The sequence below is a fragment of the Notothenia rossii genome (assembly GCF_949606895.1).
Source record: "Notothenia rossii genome assembly, chromosome: 11".
In the NCBI taxonomy this organism is placed as follows: domain Eukaryota; kingdom Metazoa; phylum Chordata; class Actinopteri; order Perciformes; family Nototheniidae; genus Notothenia; species Notothenia rossii.
This window is the reverse complement of record NC_136910.1, coordinates 3569855-3597354: the sequence shown is the minus strand read 5'-3', so window position 1 is coordinate 3597354 and position 27500 is coordinate 3569855. Positions and strand designations below refer to the sequence as shown.

At 40.6% G+C, this 27500-nt stretch overlaps 2 protein-coding genes across 3 annotated transcripts in view; one reads left to right on the top strand and one right to left on the bottom strand.

Moving 5' to 3' along the window:
- usp22 (ubiquitin specific peptidase 22) overlaps positions 1 to 20264 on the top strand; it is a 30852-nt gene extending 10588 nt beyond the window's left edge. For both annotated transcript variants that reach the window (XM_079659254.1, XM_079659255.1), the window contains 11 exons: positions 5799 to 5912; positions 6270 to 6371; positions 7554 to 7720; positions 10845 to 10992; positions 11525 to 11627; positions 13513 to 13674; positions 14378 to 14504; positions 14603 to 14694; positions 15996 to 16058; positions 16310 to 16459; positions 18198 to 20264. In XM_079659254.1, the coding sequence (XP_079515380.1) occupies positions 5799 to 5912; positions 6270 to 6371; positions 7554 to 7720; positions 10845 to 10992; positions 11525 to 11627; positions 13513 to 13674; positions 14378 to 14504; positions 14603 to 14694; positions 15996 to 16058; positions 16310 to 16459; positions 18198 to 18240 (1271 nt within the window). In that variant the 3' untranslated portion in view covers positions 18241 to 20264. The remainder of the gene's footprint in view (positions 1 to 5798; positions 5913 to 6269; positions 6372 to 7553; positions 7721 to 10844; positions 10993 to 11524; positions 11628 to 13512; positions 13675 to 14377; positions 14505 to 14602; positions 14695 to 15995; positions 16059 to 16309; positions 16460 to 18197) is intronic.
- Positions 20265 to 22314: 2050 nt separating this feature from the next.
- The window catches only part of tnfrsf13b (TNF receptor superfamily member 13B), a 6884-nt gene continuing 1698 nt past the window's right edge, over positions 22315 to 27500 (bottom strand). The window contains exons 3-5 of the mRNA XM_079656774.1: positions 27074 to 27190; positions 24006 to 24272; positions 22315 to 23083 (exon numbers count right to left, since the gene is read on the bottom strand). Coding sequence (XP_079512900.1) covers positions 22866 to 23083; positions 24006 to 24272; positions 27074 to 27190 — 602 coding nt within the window. The 3' untranslated portion in view covers positions 22315 to 22865. The remainder of the gene's footprint in view (positions 23084 to 24005; positions 24273 to 27073; positions 27191 to 27500) is intronic.

Genomic DNA, 27500 nt, shown 5'->3' with positions numbered 1-27500 from the left:
TTTCAGAAAAAAGTTAGAATTTTCAGAAATTCTAACTTTTTGAGAGAGTAATTTTGAGAAAAAAAATCATAATTTTGAGGAAAAAATCATAATTTTGAGGAAAAAATCATAATTTTGAGGAAAAAAATCATAATTTTGAGGTTTTGAAAAATATTTTTTTGTTAAAAACTCCCTCTCTTGGATATCAGCATGTGAAGGACACTGTTCAGGAACTAGTTGATGCTCTGTATGTGATGACTCCTTCCATTCTGGAGAGGATCACAGATACATGGATCCTGAGATTCAAGCTCAAGCTGGAGACCAGTGAGATTTTTCTAACAGATTGGTTGGAAATCGTCCCTTAAAGACGACTTGAGAGGAGGTTGCTTTGTTGGTGGGCGTTCATCGTTGGAAAGTTGTATTTAAATACCCTTAATAAAATATTAGCATCAAATGGATGTCTCCTCCAGATTTGAACACTGACAGAGTGTGTGTTTTGCTGCCTGCAATCAGTGGCGTGCACAGACATTTATAGGGGAAGGTGCTCAAGAGAAAAAAAAAAGGCACCTTCTGAGTCGTCGTGACGGTGCGCTCCGAAATTGTGTGTGAAAATTTGCCGGATAATGGCGGATTTTGTTAGTTTCTTTTCGGCTTTTGGTTACTTTATTTCGGTTTTAGGGTTAGGTTTAGGTTAGGGTTATGTTATTTAATTCTTATTTTTGCCTGATTTTAGTGATTTATTATCAAAAAATTAATTATTTTAACATTTATTTTTATTATTCTAAATGACTTAGAGGGGTCCAATCTGAAGCTAGGGGGGGACGCCCCCCCCCCCCCCGGGATTGACGCCCCTGGTGGAACAGCCGGCTGCCTTAGTGTGAGATTTATTAAAGGCACATCTTGTATGTCGTAATTGCAAAGTGCACAACGAGACTAAATGGGTGGATGCAAGAAAAGAAGTGAAGTTATAGTTTAGTTTGGCATCTGATTTATGGGATTAAACAATACACTCGTTGTATTTGTTACCTGGTGGTTACTTACTTGGTCGTCACTAGGGCACTTTTAATCGTGTTGCTGCGTGCTGCTGCACCACACACCCGCCGTGGCCTGTCTGCTCTGCGCGCTGCGCGTTCACGTTGAGAGCAGGGAAAGGAGGGGCTGCAGCCAGTGCACGTACGGGCAGTTTTGCCAACTTGGCGACTTTTGTCGTTAAATTCGGCGGCTTTCCAAACCCTCCGGGTACTTATTTTTGTCAAAAGCGTCTAACGACTAATCTAACGACTTGTAATGGTGTTATTAGGGACTTTGCTGGTGTTTGGAGACTCACGTATTGTTCAGCAGTTAACGAGCCGCGGGTGCTGCCGTGAGCCCCTCTGCTCCTGCTCTGCCCTCCCATAGTACTCACAGGCGCTAGTTGCCTCCCGCAGCAGCTCAGCTGCAGTCAGAGCAGAGAGGAGACAGCCACACCCTCCCGCGTCGAGACTGTAAATGAATTGCGCATGCGCCAAGCCGTCCTGGTGTTGAGCGGGGATTTAAATGTAAATGTTTCTTCACTGTCACACTATAATAAATAACTGCCTTTGCTTTGCATTGACTCACACAGCCTCAGTCACTTAATCACCTCGTCCACTGTGTGTGTGCCTCTCTGTGACAAGCTAAACATTCACGTAGGTCATCATGTCACAGTCGAAACTGTAATCACAAAAGTACATAAAGGAGTGGGAATCAAACCCTGAGTTTAAAGGATGGTTGAAGCCATTTATTGGAGATGACACACGGGCATACTGCCTTTATTGTAAGGGAGATTTCTACTAAAAACTATTAAAACAATTTCTACTTTTTCTAATAGAGGCATTTCTGATCTACTGTCGTCTGGATTTACTCTGGTTTCAAGTTTTGATGCTCCTTGAAGGGGGTGGAACGTTTTTTTATCGCCATTACATGATATGCAAATTAGGCAATGACGTCATTTAGGGACTTCTGGCGACTTTTCGGACAGCCAATAGCTACTTTCCTGACTATGGAGTTGGCAACACTGCGTACGGGAGTGCCGCGGGGCACGTGTGGGGATGTCTGACAAAATTACAACACGCATTTGGGGCATTGTTGTATATATTAGAAGCTTTTAATCCAGAATTGATCGATGTTACCATGAGCCACATATAGTACAATGTAAAAAAAAACTAAAAAACAAAACTTTCAAAAGGGCACATTGCTGTCCAGAGGGCAAAACGGGCAGGTGCTCAAGCACTACCTAGAGTCTATGTGTGCACGTCCCTGCTTAAAAAAATCAAAACATTGCAAAGAAATCTTTGAATGATTGCCGCGCAGATTGCTGAGTATTACCTGTTTAAGCGCTGCAGGGAACATGCAGTCTGGTGAATCTGATGCAGTCTTGAAACTGATGCAAGTGGTGCAAAAAATGGGGAGTTTTGACATAAAGATGGGGGAAAGATAACACAACTGTATTTGTAATTTACCACGATTTTGCACATATCTGCAACTCTACAGGTGAAGAATAACCTCTCATTAGACGTTTTTTATGTTCTGTAGTTCCTTTAAAGCCGAACATTAGCCAACTTTAGCTTAGCGGTGGTGACGTGAAGTCATGTGACCGCGCTGTAGTTCCTTTATAGCCCAACATTAGCCACCTTTAGCTTAGCGGTGGTGACGTGAAGTCATGTGACCGCGCTGTAGTTCCTTTATAGCCCAACATTAGCCAACTTTAGCTTAGCGGTGGTGACGTGAAGTCATGTGACCGCGCTGTAGTTCCTTTATAGCCCAACATTAGCCGCCTTTAGCTTAGCGGTGGTGACGTGAAGTCATGTGACCTTGCTGTAGTTCCTATGTAGCCCAATATTAGCCACCTTTAGCTTAGCGGTGGTGACGTGAAGTCATGTGACCTTGCTGTAGTTCCTATGTAGCCCAATATTAGCCACCTTTAGCTTAGCGGTGGTGACGTGAAGTCATTTGACCGTGCTGTGGTTCCTTTATAGCCCAACATTAGCCGCCTTTAGCTTAGCGGTGGTGACGTGAAGTCATGTGACCGCGCTGTAGTTCCTTTATAGCCCAACATTAGCCACCTTTAGCTTAGCGGTGGTGACGTGAAGTCATGTGACCGTGCTGTAGTTCCTTTATAGCCCAACATTAGCCTCCTTTAGCTTAGCGGTGGTGACGTGAAGTCATGTGACCTTGCTGTAGTTCCTTTATAGCCCAACATTAGCCTCCTTTAGCTTAGCGGTGGTGACGTGAAGTCATGTGACCTTGCTGTAGTTCCTTTATAGCCCAACATTAGCCTCCTTTAGCTTAGCGGTGGTGACGTGAAGTCATGTGACCGTGCTGTAGTTCCTTTGTAGCCCAACATTAGCCACCTTTAGCTTAGCGGTGGTGACGTGAAGTCATGTGACCGTGCTGTAGTTCCTTTACAGCCCAACGTTAGCCTCCTTTAGCTTAGCGGTGGTAACGTGAAGTCATGTGACCGTGCTGTAGTTCCTTTATAGCCCAACATTTTCTGCATTGGCCTACATAAATACGTCATCTCTGCACCACTGTATGGAGGGAGGAAAGGAAGCTGCAGAACCTCCCTGATCTGACGGGTAAAGGAAAGACAGTGTGATAATGGTAAAAGTGCAATTAGATGAAATCCCTTTTTACAATCGAGAATATCGACAGGGTTATCGGGTAACCATGGGAACAGGAAGAAGGCAAAAAGAGGAGAGGATGGAGACAAGAGATGATCCTCGAAAATCAAGGCTGCAAACAGCATTCAGTAAATAGCTGTGAGTGAAGATGCAGATGATGAAAGAAGGAAAGAAAGAAGGAAAGGAGGTGGATGTTTAATGGAGGCTAATTCATCAGGGGTTCGTTAACGACGACTTAATTACCTCCTGAAAAGTCTGCTGAGATCTGCCCTTTTTTTCAGTTCTCTCCATACGTAGCATTTGATTCAGAAGCTAACCTAATTAAACTGGGGAACACACACACAAACACACACACACACACACACACACACACACACACACACACACACACACACACACACACACACACACACACACACACACACACACACACACACACACACACACCAGAGGGGGTCTTCCTGAGCAGAGCGATAAGGAGGATTCATAAAGACAGATTCAGGCTGCAGCAGCGACACGGCAGTGAGACGATGGAAAAAACCTAATTCTATTATGTGGAGAATAAATAAAAAAGATATATCTGGCATCGCAGCATTTAATCCAGAAGGATGACGCCTTGTGTTGAAGACAATATGCAGTCTAATGTCTCTTCTGTTTCTGCTGCCTCTTAAGAATGTGCTTTTCTCTCGTAAACGATATACAGACGAACAAATGACATCCTTTTAAGGTACCCTATTCTGCTTTTTGGGGGTTTTCCCTTCCCTGTATTGTTATATGCTCATGTTCAGGTTAGTATCAGTATGTGTTGCTTCCACGGTGACGTGTTTCCATGCTTTAATGTTCAGGAAAGGGAAAACTTAAATCCACCCGTGGGGTATTTACTGAAGTATTTGAAGTCGTAAAAAAAAAGGTCTCCACCTTATTTCAGGATAACAACCAAAAATACATTCAGGAAAACATCAACTTCGACACAAGGGAAGTGATTAAAGTGATTCATTTCTGGGTTTTAGGACTCATTCCTGCACCTCTCTTCTGCACCTGTTCCTCTCCTATCCATTAACTTAAAGAGGGGGTAGGTAATTCACTTCAGATACACTTTTTGTTATATTCCATGGAATGCTCTTAACATCCCGATAGCAATGAATATCTGAAGTGCTTTGACAATAAATACATTAAAACATTTCATCTGTGGAAGCCGTGGCGCTGTAAAAAGCACGACCAATCATCTGAGCCGGTCCGGCTAAAGTAACTGGATGGCCTACCTGCCTGTCAGCCTTCCATCTGTGCACAAACTTATCTCGTGCCCTCATTGGTTATGTGCGCATTCGTGTGTGTTGGAGGAGGGGCTCTGTAAGGAAGTGGCAGATTTTGATCCGGTTGTGTATTTTCAAATTCTAGCGATCTCGAGCTGGTTTCTCCAAAATTACCTACCCCACCTTTAAATGAAGTTCTCTATTTTAGTGTCCGTCCTTCCTTCCTTCCTTCTTTCCTTCCTTCCTTCCTTCCTTCCTTCCTTCCTTCTTTCCTTCCTTCCTTCCTTCCTTCCTTCCTTCCTTCCTTCCTTCCTTCCTTCCTTCCTTCTTTCCTTCCTTTCTTCCTTTCCTTCCTGCAGAAGGTTATATGGTTGTCAAATGCAACAGCAAACAGGTATCTGCAGGTGATGAGAGAGTGAGTGGAAGGTGTTTTTGGCGCGTGATTGAAACAGCTAAAGATAGCACGTATAGATCGGCGTCTACATATTTTTTCCTCCTCATCCTTTGGCTCTCTCTCTCTCTGACAACAAACCAGCTGATGTGTCAGTAGATACCTGGCCATGGTAACGTGGCCTGAATTGGAAAATTGGAGTGAGACATGTAGCAGTTAGCGGTTAGCGGTTAGCATAGCAACACAGCAACTCTTCTTCACCCTCTGTGATTCACTAACAGCCTCCTCATGCATTCTTTGTTTTCCGTCTCTCGTCTGTCCTATATCTAAATTCTAAGAAAATACGAATTTCTGAGAAAAGTGATAATTCTGAGAAAAAGTCCAAATCTGAGAATAAACGTCAAAGTAAAAAAATAATAATAATTCGGAGAAATAGGGAAAATTCTGAAAAAGTCAAATTCTTAAAACGAAGTCAAAATCTAAGAAAAAAATAACCGACCTTCTTTGTTTTCCGCCTCTCTTCTGTCATTGCAGCCATTGACCTGCTGTACGGAGGGATTTACTGCTTTATGTGCCAAGACTACATCTATGACAAAGACATGGAACAGATTGCAAAAGAGGAGCAAAGGAAAGCCTGGAAGATGCAAGGTATGACGGCCAAACACACAAAGAGCTATTCAGTGCTTTGTGTTATTTCATAGCCAAACAGTTATTTCTTGGTTTTTGTCGTAAGATTCTCGAACTTGTTTGTGGTTTTATTTGTTTTTAGTTTGAGGACACCATGACACGTGTTGCAGCTCTTTGTGTAAGAGTCAAATTGACATATGAAGTGTGTTTATTATGTGTGTGTGTGTGTGTGTGTGTGTGTGTGTGTGTGTGTGTGTGTGTGTGTGTGTGTGTGTGTGTGTGTGTGTGTGTGTGTGTGTGTGTGTGTGTGTGTGTGTGTGTGTGTGTGTGTGTGTGTGTGTGTGTGTGTGTGTGTGTGTGTGTGTGTGTGTGTTTCAGGGATCGGGGAGAAGTACTCGACGTGGGAGCCCACCAAGAGGGAGCTGGAGCTGCTCCGCCACAACCCCAAGAGGAGGAGAATCACCTCCAACTGCACTATTGGTCAGTGACACACACAAGCGAGCACACACACACACACACACACACAAAAAGTCCACATTTTTAGAAAAGTCAAAATCTGAGAAAAAAGTCAAATTCTGAGACAAAAAGTTAAATTCTGAGAAAAAAGTTAAATTCTGAGAAAAAAGTCCAAATAAAAGTCTGAGAAAAGTAAAAATGTTGTGAAGAAGTCAATATCTAGGAAAAAAGTCAAATTCCGAGGTCAAAATAAAAAAAATCTGAGAAAAGTCTAAATTCTAAGAAATAAGTCAAAATTAAAAAAACAAAAGAATTTTAAGAAAAAACTCAAAATTGTAACAGAAGTCAAAATTTGAGAAAGGAGTGAAATTGTAAGAAAAAAGTCAAATTCTGAAAAAAAAGTCAACAGAAAAAGTCAAAATTATAAGAAAAACTCAAATCCGACTGTTCTTTTTGTCCTATTACAATACCCCTCCTCACATTAATGATTTGATAGTGAAGCACACTTATCAAACAGTATTGCTAACAATGGCTAACCCCGTAAGCTGTGAACAAGCTTCAACAAGGTTCATTAAAACTCTCCGGGTGTTTCTCAATGTCAAGGAAGGATGCTCCAGAGCCACTAAATAGTACAAGGACGCTACGTCATCGAGCCTGTTCCAATGTCCAGGCTCCTTGGGATTCTACCGAGCCCGGCGTCCTTCGTAGCGAGAAATTTGTATCCTCCGCGGTCTTAAAATCCCCACAATGCTTTGCTCACGGACAAATTTCCTAAAATCGGTGGCGGAAATCGCGCTCCATTTAAGGCGGGGCCTCTCATATGACGCACACCTGTTAGCCTTCTAGGAAGGATTCTTGCCTCGCTTCTGAAGGACCTGACTCGGAGGGACATGTCCTACCAAGGAAGCGTCCTCGACATTGAGAAACACCCTCCGACTTCAGTAAACTAGTATGTGACTTCAATCCCATTCACAACCTCCGACTTCCAATGTTTTATTATAATATAAAATTTGTAGTTCTTCCGTATTATTGGTGTCACATTAAAAGTCAAAATTCTAAGAACATAATCTAAGAAAAAAGTTAAAATTCTTAGAAAAAGTCAAATTCCACCATGTTTTTTTGTACCGATTTTCTACATATTCATTATTTGATAAAAATGAATAAATTATTTCTTTACCCCCCACAATCCTTTTCTCCTCCCCTCAGGCCTGAGAGGGCTGATCAACCTGGGCAACACGTGCTTCATGAACTGCATCGTGCAGGCGCTGACTCACACTCCTCTGCTCAGAGACTTCTTCCTGTCAGACAGACACAAATGTGAAATGCAGAGCAACTCCTGCTTGGTGTGTGAGATGTCGCAGCTCTTCCAGGAGGTAACTCATCCTAAAATAATATGTTCAAATGGATAGAAGGAGAGGAGTTTCATACACACACCAGAGATGGTAAAAGTACACACATCCTTTACTCAAGTAGAAGTACAGATACTCGTGTTTAAAAATACTCTGGTGAAAGTAGAAGTACTGACTAAACTTCTTTAGTCAAGTCAAAGTAAAGAGGCTTTGAAATGTACTTCAGTAAAAAGTACCCATAACTAGCATCTGTTTTAAAGAGTACCTGACCTCCCTTTATATTAATAGAACAATAATGTCATTGTTAGCTAATGAATGTTTCCATGCTGAACAACGGCAACATGACAACGTTTCCATTGGTCCCTCTTCTTTAGAGAAGACCAGGAAATGATGGATACACGGATCGTGTTCAAATCAATAGGCACGCAATGACTCTAAATAATAATGATCACGCCACCAAACACACATTCAGACTAAAGGAACCAGCCTGTTTGGAAAATGTGAGAAGTAGAAAGTACAGGTATTTGTGTTCAACATGTGAGAAGTAGAAAGTACAGGTATTTGAGTTCAACATGTAAGAAGTAGAAAGTACAGGTATTTGTGTTCAACATGAGAGAAGTAGAAAGTACAGGTATTTGTGTTCAACATGTAAGAAGTAGAAAGTACAGGTATTTGGGTTCAACATGTAAGAAGTAGAAAGTACAGGTATTTGAGTTCAACATGTGAGAAGTAGAAAGTACAGGTATTTGAGTTCAACATGTAAGAAGTAGAAAGTACAGGTATTTGAGTTCAAAATGTAAGAAGTAGAAAGTACAGGTATTTGAGTTCAAAATGTAAGAAGTAGAAAGTACAGGTATTTGTGTTCAACATGTAAGAAGTAGAAAGTACAGGTATTTGAGTTCAACATGTAAGAAGTAGAAAGTACAGGTATTTGAGTTCAAAATGTAAGAAGTAGAAAGTACAGGTATTTGGGTTCAACATGTAAGAAGTAGAAAGTACAGGTATTTGGGTTCAACATGTAAGAAGTAGAAAGTACAGGTATTTGAGTTCAACATGTGAGAAGTAGAAAGTACAGGTATTTGAGTTCAACATGTAAGAAGTAGAAAGTACAGGTATTTGAGTTCAAAATGTAAGAAGTAGAAAGTACAGGTATTTGAGTTCAACATGTGAGAAGTAGAAAGTACAGGTATTTGAGTTCAACATGTGAGAAGTAGAAAGTACAGATATTTGAGTTCAACATGTAAGAAGTAGAAAGTACAGGTATTTGAGTTCAACATGTAAGAAGTAGAAAGTACAGGTATTTGGGTTCAACATGTAAGAAGTAGAAAGTACAGGTATTTGAGTTCAACATGTAAGAAGTAGAAAGTACAGGTATTTGAGTTCAACATGTAAGAAGTAGAAAGTACAGGTATTTGTGTTCAACATGTGAGAAGTAGAAAGTACAGGTATTTGTGTTCAACATGTAAGAAGTAGAAAGTACAGGTATTTGAGTTCAACATGTAAGAAGTAGAAAGTACAGGTATTTGAGTTCAACATGTAAGAAGTAGAAAGTACAGGTATTTGAGTTCAACATGTAAGAAGTAGAAAGTACAGGTATTTGTGTTCAACATGTGAGAAGTAGAAAGTACAGGTATTTGTGTTCAACATGTAAGAAGTAGAAAGTACAGGTATTTGAGTTCAACATGTAAGAAGTAGAAAGTACAGGTATTTGAGTTCAACATGTAAGAAGTAGAAAGTACAGGTATTTGAGTTCAACATGTAAGAAGTAGAAAGTACAGGTATTTGTATTCAACATGTAAGAAGTAGAAAGTACAGGTATTTGAGTTCAACATGTAAGAAGTAGAAAGTACAGGTATTTGTGTTCAACATGTGAGAAGTAGAAAGTACAGGTATTTGTGTTCAACATGTAAGAAGTAGAAAGTACAGGTATTTGAGTTCAACATGTAAGAAGTAGAAAGTACAGGTATTTGAGTTCAACATGTAAGAAGTAGAAAGTACAGGTATTTGAGTTCAACATGTAAGAAGTAGAAAGTACAGGTATTTGAGTTCAACATGTAAGAAGTAGAGAGTACAGGTATTTGAGTTCAACATGTGAGAAGTAGAAAGTACAGGTATATGTGTTCAACATGTAAGAAGTAGAAAGTACAGGTATTTGTGTTCAACATGTGAGAAGTAGAAAGTACAGGTATTTGTGTTCAACATGTAAGAAGTAGAAAGTACAGGTATTTGAGTTCAACATGTAAGAAGTAGAAAGTACAGGTATTTGAGTTCAACATGTAAGAAGTAGAAAGTACAGGTATTTGAGTTCAACATGTAAGAAGTAGAAAGTACAGGTATTTGTATTCAACATGTAAGAAGTAGAAAGTACAGGTATTTGTGTTCAACATGTAAGAAGTAGAAAGTACAGGTATTTGTGTTCAACATGTAAGAAGTAGAAAGTACAGGTATTTGTGTTCAACATGTGAGAAGTAGAAAGTACAGGTATTTGTGTTCAACATGTGAGAAGTAGAAAGTACAGGTATTTGTGTTCAACATGTAAGAAGTAGAAAGTACAGGTATTTGAGTTCAACATGTAAGAAGTAGAAAGTACAGGTATTTGAGTTCAACATGTAAGAAGTAGAAAGTACAGGTATTAGTGTTCAAAATGAGAGAAGTAGAAAGTACAGGTATTTGTATTCAACATGTAAGAAGTAGAAAGTACAGGTATTTGTGTTCAACATGTAAGAAGTAGAAAGTACAGGTATTTGTGTTCAACATGTAAGAAGTAGAAAGTACAGGTATTTGTGTTCAACATGTAAGAAGTAGAAAGTACAGGTATTTGTGTTCAACATGTAAGAAGTAGAAAGTTCAGGTATTTGGGTTCAAAATGTTAGAAGTAAAAGTAAAAAGTCATCAGAAAAATAAGTAGTGGAGTAAAGTACTGATACCAGAAAAATGTACTTAAGTACATTAACAAAGTATTTGTACTCCACTACTTCCCACCTCTGACACACACACACACACACACACACACACACACACACACACACACACACACACACACACACACACACACACATGCACACACACACACACACACACACACACACACACACACACACACACACACACACACACACACACACACACACGCTCTCTCTCTCTCCAGTTCTACTCAGGCCACCGGTCTCCTCACATCCCGTTCCGCCTCCTCCACCTGGTCTGGACTCACGCTCGTCACCTGGCAGGATACGAGCAGCAGGACGCCCACGAGTTCCTCATCGCCGCGCTGGACGTCCTGCACAGACACTGCAAAGGTTTCACATCACACACTTTAGATTTGACTGCATCGAGAGGAAGGAGCTCACACACTCATGAGACGCAGAATCTCTTGTTGCCCAAAGTGGTGAAACACACATTGATATGATTGGACGATACTACCAAAAATCCTAATCAGAGCCCCCTTAGTTTTCACATAAATACACCGTTAGCACGTAGACAAAACGCATGAAAGAAATAGCCGTGTACATGAGCTCTAGGCTGAATATAAATATGTTAAATGGAGCAAACTGAAAAAAATGAAATCACTGGGATGCACATGACGAAGTTACACAGCCTGGCTTTTACTGTGTGTGTGTGTGTGTGTGTGTGTGTGTGTGTGTGTGTGTGTGTGTGTGTGTGTGTGTGTGTGTGTGTGTGTGTGTGTGTGTGTGTGTGTGTGTGTGTGTGTGTGTGTGTGTGTGTGTGTGTGTGTGTGTGTGTGTGTGTGTGTGTGTGTGTGTGTGTGTGTGTGTGTGTGTGTGTGTGTGTGTGTGTGTGTGTGTGTGTGTGTTTCGTTCTCCTTTGCAGACGACAATGGGAAGAAAGCCAACAACCCGAACCACTGTAACTGCATCATCGATCAGATCTTCACGGGGGGGCTGCAGTCTGACGTCACCTGCCAAGTGTGCCAGTAAGTGTGAACTTTTTTTTAATTAAATGCTCGTTGTTGGTGTATACTTTGTACTGTGTGTTTTGTGTTGTCTATTGTGCCACATGTATTGTTGACATTTATGATTCGTGTTTATTTATTTTGTTGTTCTGTTATAACCAGGGGTGCACACAACTTTCTCAGTGAGGTACTCAGATGAGTACCTGGAGTCAGTGTTTGGTACTCCAACTTCTGGCTCCCCTCAAAGTTCCCATGAAGCCCTCTGTATCGCGAATGTCAGCGGGGGGGGGGGGGGGACATGCTCAAATAGCCTTTAGACTTCAGATGTGTGTCGCCCTCTTTCTTCAATCTGTTCTCCATCAGTCACTGAGCCGCTTCACTGCAGCAACACTTTAATGGCTTTTACTGTCTGTGGCTCTCTAGCTCCACCTGCTGGACAAAGGGAGAATATTCAACTCTTCAATATTAATAAACAACAACAGAGTGCTGCTAGTGTGGTACTTATTCTAGGGCTGCACGGTGTGGGAAAATGAACAAATTGCAATTATTTTGACTGATATGGCAAATGCGAAATGATCCACAATATTAGAGATCGATTGTTTGTAATGTGATCGATTGTTTACTTTTACTCTCAGTATCTTGGAAAAATATATCAAAATGTGATGTTTTCAGAGGATCTGTACCATCACATGTTTTATTTAGTCTGTAGAATATGATACGTAGAAAGGGATATCTCTGCAGCACCACAATACTTCATTTAAAATGTAATTTAACACGTATTTCGCCTTTTTTTTAAAAACGATTGTCCTTCAAACAATATGGTCGAACAAGAGCCCGGATGGATTTGAAGGCCGAGTGCAGGAGTTTCAAATCTCCCTTTTTTTTGTTTCTCTCTCACTTATAAGTTTTAGTTAGTTTAGTCAGTTTATTGAACATGTCAGAAACAAAAACATCCAACAATAATATATATATATATATACTCTCTTTTTTCCCTTTTTCTTTTTCACTCAAATTCATAATTATAACAAAGTACAAACAAAAAAAAATAATCAAAAAAAATAAAAATAATTATTATTCTCAAATAGTCTCTGTCATGTTCAAGAAGAAGAGGCAAGAAGAAGCTTAAAAAAACGTTTCTGGTCCGACCCCCACTAGCGTATATTTTTCTTATAAATAAAATATTAGGTCATCGTCATCAGCGACATGTTTGTCTTGTTAATTTGTTTGCTTTTTGACAAAACAATCAGAAATAAATTACTTTTACAATTACAAGAAATAAAAACGAATGGGATTTTACAGGTCCTGTTCATAACCATTAATGATTTGGCTCCTAAATAATACTTTGAAAAACACGGTACACGGTACATTTTAGATTTATATTCAATCTAATATTTAATAATCCATTCCTTGCACAATTAATATATATATAATATCCCGCTTATATTTTGTTACTGTATATTTGTATTTCCACATTCTACTTTTTTAATGCTATTTTATTTCTATTTGAGACGTTTACATTTTTTGGAACATTTTATTTCTAGTCTTTGTTTTTTATGCATGCTTCTTAGTTAACATTAAGCTGCTCTTTTCTGCTGTAAGAATGTACATTTCCCCTCTGGGACTAATTAAGGGATTCTGATTGACTGCGCTGATGATTAGTCTTCCAGTCACACTTTACTTCACTTAGTAGTTTTCCTTTATTTAGACAGACATTTCAGGGAGGTTATAAACTACTGCACTTGGCCTGCATCTCCTAATGTCCATCTGATTCTGACTCTTGTGTGTCTGAACAAAGGAGAACTCCACAGTGAAGTGTGACTGGAAGAGCAATCATCATCAGTGAGTCTACAGATATGTGCAGCGTGTTCCTCTTCTCATGCATCCTCTTCTCTTGTCCCCCTCCCAGCGGCGTCTCCACCACCATCGACCCGTTCTGGGACATCAGTCTGGATCTGCCCGGCTCCTCCTCCCCCTTCTGGCCTCTCAGCCCCGGGGGGGACGGGGCGGCGCTGAACGGAGAGAAGAACCACGCCTCGGGGGCCACGACGCTCACAGACTGTCTGCGCAGGTAACGGGCGTTAAAGGTCTCCTATTATAATATTCTTAGGCATATATTATAGGTCTCAGAAATATACAAAACATGTCTATGAAGTGTTTTGCTCAAAATACCAAACAGATTTTAGACACCCCTCATACCCCTCTATTTCAGCCCTGTTACTAAAGGGCTGATTCTGGGTCTAAAGCTTTAAAAAAAAAAGACATTTGAAAAGAAAAAGAGGGGGCGGAGCTTATGTAGGAGAATTCTACCCAGAAACTCAGCTAAATGCTGCGGTGATTAAACGCCATATCACGTTCCAAACCACATCAAGGATTATTTCTGAAACAGTATGGAGCTCAAAGGCTTTCTCACTCTCAGGTTTACCACAAGCTGAGTTCCTTTTTGTTTCCTGCTTCTTCACACATATGCTCTCCAGTACAGGTTAGCTCTGAGTGTTAGCAATGCCAATGTAAACAAAGACCATATTACGTCCAAAACAGTCGGGCATTGTTTCTGATAGTAACGTTTCTGATTGGGCCGTGGGTCTAAAGCCAGCCCACATTTCAGATATTACGTCATATTGGACGCAAATCTGGATCAGCTCCGTTGCAGCCCCGTTTTTAGAGATTTGGGTACAGAGGAAAAGAGAGAGGGTTTTATTTTCTGGCACACCGGGGACACATGTTGATGCGCACACTCACACTCTCTCTCTCTAAATCTCCTCTGGTTTCAGGTTCACTCGACCGGAGCACCTCGGCAGCGGCGCCAAAATCAAGTGCAGCAGTTGCCATAGTTACCAGGAGTCGACCAAACAGCTGACCATGAAGAAACTTCCCATCGTCGCCTGCTTCCACCTCAAAGTGAGACTGACTGATGATGATATATATATATATATATATATATATTTATAGATATTATTAATCAGAGCGGAGTTATAATTCTCTGTTTCTGCTTCCAGAGGTTTGAGCACTCGGCCAAACTGCGGAGGAAGATCGCCACGTACGTCTCCTTCCCTCTGGAGCTTGACATGACGCCCTTCATGGCCTCCAGGTGAACACACAATACAGACAATTAGGGATGGGTATCGTTAGGATTTTATCGATACCGATACTGCTTATCGATACCGGTATTTTTCGATACTCTTATCGATACTCTTCAATAATTTGGTGCTCAAAATTATAGACATGATTACAAGATGTGAAGATTAAACAGCAGTCATTTTTTGTAATTTATTTGTATTTATTATTAAATGTCATACCAAGCAGGTATGGGTGTGTTTGACAGTGTGTCTCTGGAAGGGGGGCGGTAATTAGGAGCTGTTCATAAATCCATGTAAACAACGAGACGCTGCGTGCGCACCTCCTAAACCGGAAGCTCCGGTCGGCTAACCGCTATAATCCGTTTATTGCGTTTATTATTTATAATTGTTATGATGGATTATCAGTAATAATTTTAAAGTTACACAGAGACATTGGATTAACCGTTGTTATGCCCTTGACATAAAATGACGTAGAAAAGATCGCAATTGCCAGTTATGTGCTAAAGTAGCCGTTAGCCCCGTTAGCCCCGTTAGCCCGGTTAGCCCTTTTTGCTAAGTGTTGATTTAGACTCTTGGTGTTGGACTTCTGTTCCGTGTAGGTCAAATGGTTAATATCGTCTGTTAGCTGAGTTTCTTCCCGTTAAGTGTGTATTCGTCATTAATAGGTTGTTAAATGTTAAGAAGCCTTGAGACGCTGTTTCTAGCAAGATGTTGCGTCTGCAGCACCGTTTGTCCAGCGGCTTAACGGTCCAATCAGGTACCGGTACAGACTTAGTACCGGTTCTCGATAGCCATCCCTACACACAATTCAATAAGATGTGCATCTAGGGAAAGCAATTTCTGACAATCTGATATGCAGGGCTTGTGAGGTTTATCTCCAAAAAGTTTAAATGAGGTGTGTGTGTGTGTGTGTGTGTGTGTGTGTGTGTGTGTGTGTGTGTGTGTGTGTGTGTGTGTGTGTGTGTGTGTGTGTGTGTGTGTGTGTGTGTGTGTGTGTGTGTGTGTATGCTGTGACATGAAGCGACATGAAACCAAAATATGGGTTTATTTGACTTGCAAAAAGACTAATTTCAACCAGTTGTAGATCAATAGTTGCATCTCTAATCTGGATGCTTGGTGTCTGTTCAGACCGCATCATTTGTTTATATAATGTGTATAAATGGCCCTAAGCTGAGAGTCGCACTGCAGTAAATGCTTTCTTTGTTAGAATGGATTTAAAGAGCGAACAGATGTGTTTTATACAAAGAAAAACACATTTATTGCTGACTCTCTCAAAAACAGTTTTTCACAAGTGTGTCTTGCTGTGTTTCAGTAAAGAGAGCCGGATGAACGGGCAGTACCAGCAGACAGTGGACCCCTTCAACAACGACAACAAGTAAGACAAACATCGCTGAAATGAGAACTGTCTCTTTGGGTGTCCTTCCTGTATTCTGCTTTCTGAAGGAAATTAAATTAAATGCACATCCCTTTTCTTTTAAGATAACTCTGGTTTTCTGTGAGGTGAAATCACTGTTTTTGTCAAATAGCCTGTCAGCTCTAGCGAAATCAAAGATAACAACAACGTATAATGGTGAGAATATTCGACGATAGCTAGACTGGTAACTGTTATTGATCCATGTGTTTCAGGTACAGTCTGTTTGCAGTGGTGAACCACCAGGGGACGCTAGAGAGCGGCCATTACACCACCTTCATCCGGCAGCACAAGGACCAGTGGTTCAAATGTGACGACGCCATCATCACCAAGGCCAGCATCAGGGACGTGCTGGACAGTGAGGGGTGAGACAGAGCACAGATAAAAAAATAGCCACAGCACACATTATAAAGCCTTAACGTCATGGATGATTAACCACGTATAAGTATGATTATCATATTTGTTCTTCACGATACTTTAAATGTGTACCTGTTGCTATGATTTGGAGGCGCGTGACGCTCCTGCTCCAGCCGAAAAGGCCGATTTTATAACGGGTTTTAGGAAAAATAATGACTCAATCTATCGGTATTCCAGTAAAAAAGTGGCTAAATGGCTAATTGCACAATGATAGCAACAAGTACCTTAACTACCCTTTAACGTGTTCATGGTTAATCATTAATATGCCATACATAGCACTCAGTTAATGATCCACGATGAGAAGTTTTATACAAGGTGTGATATCCTTTTTTCCTATTAAACATCCCCAAGATAACAAAAAAAGTGTAATTTAATTTCTGGCATTGATAGTCAAAGTGGCTCTGGGGGCTAGGCTAACATTATGCTTTTCATAGTAGAGAAACTTCACATTATAAAGTCCTTTTATTTACGATCCTAAGTAGCCAAACCAAAGGCGGAGTTTGACATTTGCGCTCGGGGGGGCAAACCTTTTTTACTTCAGTACACAGTCCCAACTATTGCGTGGGGTGCTACGGATACAGTAGCAATAAAGCCAGCGCTCACCACACTGAGTATACGACTTTTCCACATACGAACACAACTCGTCCCGTCATGCACGCCTCATGCCCGCCGTACACACACACACACTCATATGGAAGCGGCGGTCTCTCCCCCGGACAACAGTGCATTACATAACTGTAAAACGTATCATTACTGTGCACATCTTATACTTATTTGATAACTACTATATCCCTTGGTTACTTGAACACGCTACAATATTATTAACCAGTGTCCTACATTATTAAAATATTGATATACGAAATATTTGTATTGGAACAGTTTTCGACGTAGTAATGCTGTAACATATTTCAGCCACTAGGGGGGGCAATGCCAAAATCCGCCTATGAGCCAAACACTGTCAATTCGGCTGGATAAGAGCACATTGTGTTCGAGAAGTTCTGCTTGCAATTCAATCTAGCTTTGTAAGTTTAATATCAACATAAAAACAACTCCAAAGCTGTCTACTGTTTGTTTCCGTCGCTTCATCGCAGCAGGTACATCATGACGTGGACATCTCGGGCTTTGGTTGGTTGAAAACCGAACTAGTACTCAATTGGTTCATCGAGCAAACCAAACTACCACCAGCAGAGAGCTTGAATAATATATAGCAGTTGTTGGGGAAATATTTTCCAAGGCCCATAACATTGACCCAGTTTATCAGTTCTGTCCTGACTGAGCACACGCACCTGTAACCTTGGCTGCTGTGCTCTCAGTGTTCTGTCTCCCTGTTCCTGCCTGTTGGATCAGCTGATAGAGGTGTTATGATTCTATCTTGTTATGCAGCATGTTGATTAGTCTCTCTGAACTAGCTAAACGCATGGGTCTGGGGTAGAGCTCTTCAGAATTGACGTGGCAACTCTACCGTGAAGTCAGAACCTCTGACTCTTGGACTTGTGATGTGAATTCTCCGGCTGAAGCTCCAAATAAACCCATCTGTGTTTGCCATCAAAGCTCCTGCTCTCCCCATGTCTCCTTTGAGTCGGTGACTCCTCCTGCATTGCTACACAGACGTTTCCCCCACAGCAGTGAAAAGGAGGTATTAGTGGTGCTGCAATGTGACCTCATTTTACGTTTCTCTCTCCCCAGGTACCTCTTGTTTTATCACAAACAGTTCCTGGAGTACGAGTAGTTCCCAGCAGAGGAGACGAGGAGACGAGGGAGGATTAGTTTCATAGTGGAAAGGAGTGATGAGAGAAAGGCAAGGAAACAAACAGAAAGCTGCCTGTATCCCTCTTATTGGAACAACTACATACTAACCTAGTTCAACTGTACCACATTCAAGAGAAAACACGTGCAAAAACGAACAAAATGCAAGACGTTTGAAGGAGAGATCGGTACAGGATGTTGCATTAAACATTATTCACTTGAATTTAAAGGATGAAGAAGAATAGTCTTTACTTGATTTCAGACATTAGACGTGTTGCATCCTGACGTTTTCCTCCTTTTCTCAGCGTCACAGAAGGGCAGAAGGTTATTTTAAACCTTCATTAACCTAGGAGAGGTTTACTTGATCACAGATGCTGTTTCTCACCGTGTAGACGACCAAATATAACAAGGGGGGAAGTTGTCTTAATATGCATTTTCGTTTCAAATGCAAAAATCACCTGAAGAATGGAAATATTAATGTTGTATTGAGAGAGAGAGTTAATTCCATTGATCACCTGTGTCGTTGTCAGTAAGATAGGAAACGTCGTCTATAACGAAGGATAGTGAATTGTATATTTTTATACATACTGTAATTTGAATTGTTTGTTTACGATTTAGCATTCTCCCTAAAAGAAATCTCACATCTGTGTTACAGTGTGCCGTCAATCATGGTTTTTTATTGCACAAAAAAGCAAAATAGTGCTGAAATTGTTGTCATGAAAACTGCTGCTATGGCGGATTTTGTTTATTTTATATGTTACTGTTTAATTTGTACGGAAGCAATGAGAGGCCAGTGAGAAAAAAATTATTTTGCTAGAATTATTTTCTATTTCTATATCAATGTATATGTTTTTGTCCGTAAGAATAAGTGGTGTGTTGTTTTAATACACACGTCGGCCACAAGAGGTTTCACAAGAATAATTTGTTATTTCTATTTCATTTTATCTGTAAAAAAAACCAGTTGAAAATAAGTAATTTTTTGTTAGGATTATTTCTATACGTGTTTGTCGTTGTAATACTCCCGTCGGCCACAAGAGGTATTTTTTTTTAACATTCATTGTAAGGGCTAAGTGTTTGCTGCTCTAAATACGATACAAAATATTCACAATTTTTTTTCGGCTGAGTTTTAATTTGTGTTTTTTGTCAGCATTTCCATTTTTTTTTACCTCTTTAAAAAGTTATCCTCCAATATATATACTTTTCCTGTCTGGCAAAACCATTTCCCACACTTGTTTCAACAGTTTTAAAGTAAAACAACACATGTAAGCAATCTTAAAAACAGCCCTTTTTGTTTTCTCACTTGCCTCTCAGGGCTTCCGTAGTTTTGACTTTAAATTGATCCCATTTGTTTGCCGTACAAAGGCAAATTCTCCCTTGTTAAGATCTGTTGTTGTGATGGTGTGTATCAGGAGTTTGAACCTTCAGTGTTAGCCGCATGTTGCTCTTATCTGGTGTGTGTGTGTGTGTGTGTGTGTGTGTGTGTGTGTGTGTGTGTGTGTGTGTGTGTGTGTGTGTGTGTGTGTGTGTGTGTGTGTGTGTGTGTGTGTGTGTGTGTGTGTGTGTGTGTGTGTGTCTGAAAATGAAACCTCAGTGTTGGTGTGTTTGGATCAAATTTGTTATTGGGCGTAAAGAGACATAACAAAGTTTGTGTGTCGCTGTTTGTATGCACGTGTGTCGTGCGTATGTTCTTATGTTCGTATACTGAATCAGTACTTTGCATCAGCATGCCGTTGGGAGCTGGGTATCACAGTTTGAAGGAGTTTTTTTTCCACATGTTGATGATGATGATGATGTATGTAAAAGTATATATATATATATACATATATATATATATATATGTACAGTTAGTATGTAAGTGAAGACAAATGAAGAAGTCTCAAAGTGGATTTTGGGCTCGTTAAATCAGAAAAAAAACGTTTGTTGTTGAGCCGGTCAGTCTTTCCTCGCACACACACATGTAACTGCTGCAAGAACTGGACACTCAAATAAAGAGAATCTATATCTGTACACTCTCTGCCTCTTATTCACTGTCCTTGATGTATTTGTGTTGAGTTATTTTACTGCATTTTTTCATATGTAATGTAATATTAGTGATTAAATGGTCATATCTAGCAGGACTGAGTTTTAAAGTGGCTAAAAACACTTAAAAAATAGGAGGAACAGTTTCACTTCAGTTATTTCTGGTTTAATGTTGTCTTATTGTGGGAAATGCAACTTCAAGGAGATTCTGAATCCTTATATGCAAACCATCACCCAACAAATACACAGTACTCATAATTAACATGCATACACTGTACATATTAATCTATCAGGGTGTCCGCGGGTCTTAAAAAGTATTAACATTTGATAAATCAATTTAGCGAAAATGAAGGCTATTAAAAAGTATTAAACGGCATTTTCCAAGGTATTACATTTTGTAGCTTGTTTTCAATAAGTATATAAATTATCCAAAGAGGTTGTATTCTACAGTCTGCCTGAATGTAATCATTGCGTAGGTGTGTAGTGTGATTCTGTGTAGTTTATTTATGGCATCCCGTTGGATTTGACGTCATCTGAACAGGACATCGCACGCTCACTGCTCGATAGCGCGCAAAGGTCCGTTTACGCCGGTTGTTAAACAACATCGTTATGGGGAAATGCAAGTCTGCGTCCAAATGGTTGAAAGATAAGCAGGAAAGACAATCAATACTGTATATAGTCAATGTGAGGTAAAGTGTGTCGCCATGGTAACCGGTTAAAACTCCAAGTGGCGATGAGGTCTTAAAATGTATGGAAAGGGTCTTAAAAAAGGTCTTAAAAGGAATTACATTTGACTTCAGGATTCCTGCATATACCCTGGCCGTTTCTCAATCTCGAGGAAACTGGCTTCCAAGCCAATATTTCAAGGATGCTACGTCATCGAGTGCCGCCGAAGGACTGTTCCAATCTCCAGCATACTTGGAATTCCACCGAGGCCACATCCTTGGTTTGGGGGAAATTTCGAGGCTGCACATGGGTAGACTTCGCGTCCTTAAAATCCCCACAATGCTTTGCGCACGGACCAATTTCAAAAACCCTTGCGGAGAATGGCTGAACCAACGCAGCACACATTTAAATGTAAGTAGGTAGTGGCGTAGAACATGTGTTGGTAAATATGTTTCTTTGTTACATTTGTTATCACCAAAAATGTGTCCCGTGAAAGTAAAGCAAGTTCATAATTAGATAGACATCGTGAGGTATTTATTTTCGGTACAGTTTATGTTGAAACCGTTAGAGAGAGTGGCACACTTGTTAGCCTGTTCCATTTTTCTTCGTTTTCCGAAGCCGTGGCTTGGAAGTATACTTGCTTCGTTTCTGAAGGAAGTGACACATCTTTATATGATCATTATAGTTGTAAAAAAACAAGAAAATAAAGTAAACAGGTATAAAATACCAAATGACGGTAAATAAAATCTGCTTACAGTTCTGTCTCATATGGATGTTGAGAGATGTATCCATAGATCTCCGTTGCTCTCAAAGTGCAGCAGATTTATGCTTTAACTTCAACATTTAAAAAACAAATCTTCCCGGGGGACTCATACTTGCCAACCCTCCCGATTTTCGCGGGAAACTCCCCATTTCATTGCCCTCTCCCGGTTTCCTCCCGGGGTCATATTTCTCCCGATTTCTGACAAAATCAGATTTGCTCAGGACTGTTTCCACTCAGACTTTAATACAGCTACACCATTGTTTGGTTTCCATGGTAACGCGTCTCTTTAGTAGCGCGCAACTGAAAGTCTGAGATATATCACAGAAAACAGAACAAGAATCGACAACTCGACCCTCTGCTCATTCCTTTCCTGTAAAATACAGGTCCAGCCCACACATATGCTCCATCAAGGATGGTGCTACAGGCCACTTAGAACTACAATAAGCATGTTAATGTTAATCTAATACAGCTCCGGCGATCCACTAGCTCCCCCCGCGGTGGTTTTGAAATGCTCCCGATTTCTGAGTTTCTAATGTTGGCAAGTATGAGCGTGCCCCCGGACCCCCGTAGAGGAGGTTAGGTCCCCCCCCCCCCCCACTTAAATCATGTTCACATGGATAGGAAACTAAATACATTTGCACACATATTGTGTCAAATATCTTTCTGTTATGGTGGTCATGCCACAACCGTGCACGTGCATGCGTGTGCGAGTCATGGTGAGATATCTGGATTGAGAGGTTGCTTTTTCTTTGAACACAATGAAAGAAAGGCCAAATGAATGGGCTGTGATTTTAGTATTTTTAAGCAGAGGTCAATAATTTGTACGGCCCTCGGAGGATGTTGAAAAAATTGAAATGGTCCTTGAGAGGAAAAAGGTTCCCCACCCCTTTAGATCAGGGGTGGGGAATCTTTTTTCCCTCTAAAGGGCCATTTCAATTTTTAACAGACAGAGAATCAGCACTTTTGAAACAGGGCTGAAACAGAGGGGATTATGGGTAATGCTGCAATGATCTGTTTGGTGTTTCAGCCAATCAGAGACAGGCTCTGGATATATCTGAGACCTGTGATATATTGATGACGTTGGAGTTCTTATTTCTTTTGGATTCAAAACATTTTTCTGGTGCTAAACCTCCTCATCCTAATCCCACTGCAGCCTCCTCCTATTGCTGCTGGACTCCAGAGAGGTTTCGGTTCTGATTGATCCAGACGGGTCCTGGTTTTAGTGTCTGAGCTCTCTGCTGCTGGGGAACTGCGAAAGAAGATCTCTGGTTTCCGAGTGTTTTCAGGTCGGGGAAACAGTGAACACACACACAGGTCTCCGTGGGGCAGGAGTCGTACGTCGTATCGTCTGTGGATTGGTTTGAATATGTTGGAAAATCTGTAGAATAGACAGAGGGAAGTGTGCAGATGTTGAACTTGTGCTTGTCTTATATTGTACTTCTTAAATATAGATGAAAACAGATAGTACACAGTATTAATGTGTTAATGTGAATTGGCTGAATTTGTTTGAAGAGAGGCCCACTCTTCAAACTAATTCAGTCAATTCAAGTTGAAAACATTTTCTATCAAATCGAAGTTGATAAGTAAAAAGCCCAATGACTTATTTTGAATCTGAAGTTTCTGTTTTAAGGGATGAGCTGCCAACAAAATAAATGAAACCCCGTGGAGAGATGTGATGTATAGGCTGTTGTGTTTTTAAAAGCATATTCAAGTATTAAGCATAATTGACCTACATTTGATTGATTTTTCAAACTCATAACTGAACTTATGAGGCAATATACCTCTAGTGAGCGGCCCAGCCCTTCGTATATTTTTCTGTATGTGGCCCTCTGTGAAAAAAGTTAGGACCCCCCTGGTTTAGTACAAAGAAGGGGAGCTACATTTTGTTTGCACATCTCAATACTGCTCGTCACTGTACAGCAGGGGCGGACTGGGACTAAACATCAGCCCGGGACTCTCGACCAGCCCATTTCGGTACGGCCGGCCCACCTCGGTACCGCAAGTAAATACCGCTATTAAATTGTCGACAATGACGATGACGTGGGGGGGGGGGGGGGGGGAGTTGTAGTGTCTTTTCCGACCGGCCCACATCGTCCGACCGGCCCACTTCAGTACCGGCCCATCGGGATTCGTCCCGAACGTCCCGATGGCCAGTCCGCCCCTGCTGTACAGTATTTTACATTAATTATGTGACCCTCTATGTTTCCTCTAGTTATTGAATTAGCTCTTTTCACTGCACTGTTAGTGTACAGTTGGATTGTTATGCTGCTGTGTTTATTGTATTTGTGTACCACACTCACCTTGAGAGCTCCTCCCTGGTTGGATAACCTCCTCCCACGTCTGCACCTCCCTCCTCTGCTTCTGTTTCGCCTCTTTGGGTTTTTGGTTGGAGTTTTTACCCTTCCAGCTCCTCACTAAGACGGCCAGCGCTAGAGATAAGCTGGAGAGCAGCAGCATGATGCAGACAGCCAGCAGAGAGTACAGCAGGATGGTTGAGTCCACTGAGAGGCCTTTAGTATCCTCTGAGGGGGAAGGTATTTCCACCAGGAGCTTTCTGGTGGTCGTAGCTGGTCGGGGAGATGAGAAGAAGAGCTCAGAAGGGTAGATGACACCCGAAAAACCTGCATTTTCAACCAAGGTGCAACTACCAAGGCAAGGCAGATTTATTTATATAGCACCTTTAGGCACACGGCAATTCAAAGTGCTTTACAAATTAAAATAAAAGACATTTAAGAATGAATACAGCAGACATCTTTTATAAAATGGCATTTAAATACAGGCATTTTTCCAAATCCTGCTGTGACATTAGTCTTTTAATCCTAGATATGTTCTTAAGGTGATAGTATGCAGACTTAATAATTGTTGTAATGTGTAAAATTCAGGTCAGAGTCCATCACTACACCTAGATTTCTTGCTTTATTTGTTATTTTGAAGTCTGCCGACTTTATTCGTTACTCCTTTGCTCCAAAAACAATCATCTCAGTTTTCTTGTTGTTCAATTGGAGAAAGTTCCTACTCATCCAGTCATTGAATGCCACAGTGACGCATCCTAAAACCCGGACGTAAGCTGCGCATGGGTTCCTTCGAAAAAAAAGCAATGCAATTTCTCCATAGGATTTTGAAAAATAGCTCGAAATAAGGTCTGTGGATGACACACATTTAAGAGACGGATCACATTTTGTTTAGTCGGATAATCTCCACATGTCTACCCTACTTTTATAATGTTATGATCATAAATCTATCGATTAGATTTATGATTACGCGTCACTGTGGCACTCTATTGATGTGCTCAATGCGCTTACTCAGCGTTGTAATTGGAGAATAGTCTCCTGGTGAAATGTTTAATACATTTGGGTGTCATCTGCATAGCTATGATAACTTAGGTCGTTGTTTTTCATTATTTGAGCCAGTGGTAGTATGTAGATATAAAAAAGCAGAGGTCCTAAGATGGAGCCTTGAGGAACCCCACATGTCATATTTGTCAACGCTTTACAAAGCATCCACCTCTGCACAGAAGCATCCTCTACCCAGAACATATGACATACAGCAGGGTTGTCCAAAAATGTCACAATAAATCACTCTTTTTTTCCCCATTCACAATATCTCTTATGAAAAGGCAATATTCAATATAGGCTCTACACAAATACACTAAGCGCTGGGCTTGTCTTCGACCAGTTAAAATCTATTATTGCTTTGTTTTCTCCTCACCATATATAACTCCTGACGGAAGACAGGAGCTCTCACACCCATTAGGGATGTATTACTATACATTCAGTAGTAATAATAAGCCCACCTAAATTCTATAGTCAGCTAAAATCTGTATAAAAGTGATTTGTAACAACTGATGACAACAACCGAATGCGGACTGCAGGCCATTTTGAATCTGCTCTCAGCAAATTCAAAAAGTAAAATGCAATATTGCCCACACATTGAACTTGTGCTTGTCTTATATTGTGCTTCCGAAATATATATGTAAAAATTTATTCGTATGTTAATAAGCCCACTTTTCAAATAAATTCAGTCAATTCAAGTTAATTTTCTAACAAATCTTAGTTGATAAGAAAAAAGCCCAATAACTTATTTACATAACAAGCTTCAGATATACCCTTCATATTTCTCCTTATTATAATCAATCTGAGGGATCTATTCTGTGTTAAGGGATGAGCTGAACACTTTCTGTAACAAAATAAATGATACCCAATAGAATGGTGCAGGGATGACGCATTCACCCGGAAGGAAGCTGCTGGTTCCCTCGACAAAAAAGCAATGGGATTTCTTCACAGGATTTTAAAAAATAGCTGGAAATAAGGTCTGTGGAAACGAACCATTTTGATAAATGCACGTTTTGTTCAGCCGGATAATCTCCACATGTCTTCCCTACTTTTATAATGTTCTAATCATAAATCTAATGGCCAGAAGCTAAATGCTAACGTTATGTTATAAAGGAACTACAGCCGAGTCCAGCAGCACGACTTCAGCGACACGCCAACTTCAGATCCATATTCAAACATTCAGATTCTAAATGGAACGAGTTGAAGCGTTTGTTTGAACAGTCTGCAGGAGGCAGGGACTTGCTTTCAAGCAGAACAGAAACTAACTTAGAGGAGTGTTTACGTGTTCGGTGTAATGACGTACAACGGCCTCCACAACTTCTGTAGTCCTATTCAGCCACTTGGTAACAACCATCGTTTCTCAGACACGTCAACTCTTCAGAAATCACTAGTGGGGGGGTCACTGCTGATGGATTTAATGTCGTAGAACAAAACGTGATCCGTCTCCTCGATGTGTCTCAACCACAGATCTTATTTCAGATATTTTCCAAAATCCTATGGAGAGATCCCATTGGCTCTGAGACGAGGGAACAGGAAGTGGTGAAACGCTGACTCACTTCGGGGTTTTAGTCACTGCACCACTCTATGGAGAGCTCTGATGTCAATCTTAAGGCATTTTCAACATTTGATTGATTTTGCTAACTTATAACTGAACGTATGAGGCGATATACCTCTAGTGAGCGGCCCAGCCCTTCGTATATTTTTCTGTATGTGGCCCTCGGTGAAAAAAGGCACCCCTGACACGTAGGAGTAGCAGCGTTTTAGCTGTAGCAACTGTAATTAGGCTAGCTTGTTGATTAGCTGCTCACTTTCCAAATAAGTCACTTTGATTGGTTATTATATGTAGCTTGATAAGAGTTCCTTCTTTAGCATGAACCCCTTTTCAAATGGTTCTCTGAAAGCTGTGTCCACTGAGGTCTAACAGAACATGTATACCTCCAACAGACAAGGAAAGTAAGACAGTCACATACAGGATTTAGGCTAGCTTCTTAATTAGGAAACATCACTGAATAATGGAAGCTGTGATCAGTACTCACTGTGGCAGAGCAGAGAACATTCTGCAGGATGATTTCCACAAACATCGGCACACCTAATGCACTTCTTCAGCAGCAGATCATAGTAGTGGCCAGGCAGAGATTTACAGTTCGCATGCTCTGGGGAAGCAATAAGGAGAGGACATGTGATGAACTGAATTCACTTCTGATCCGTCCATAAAGAAGTGTTGTTGATCTAAGGATGATTCTGGGGTCTTTAATGCTACCTACAGGAAGACATGCATGCCTAAAGTCAACTTGTCGTTGTAAAAGTATTTTAACTGCATCAAATGTTGCCTCAAGTCAAATTCAAATATCATCCTTTGCAACTTTTGCACCTGCTTTTAAGCCCTTTAATGAGGGCAATTTAAAACAGCTAAAGCATTGTTTAGGACATGATTTACCCACGTTTTTATCAAAGTCCATTAAG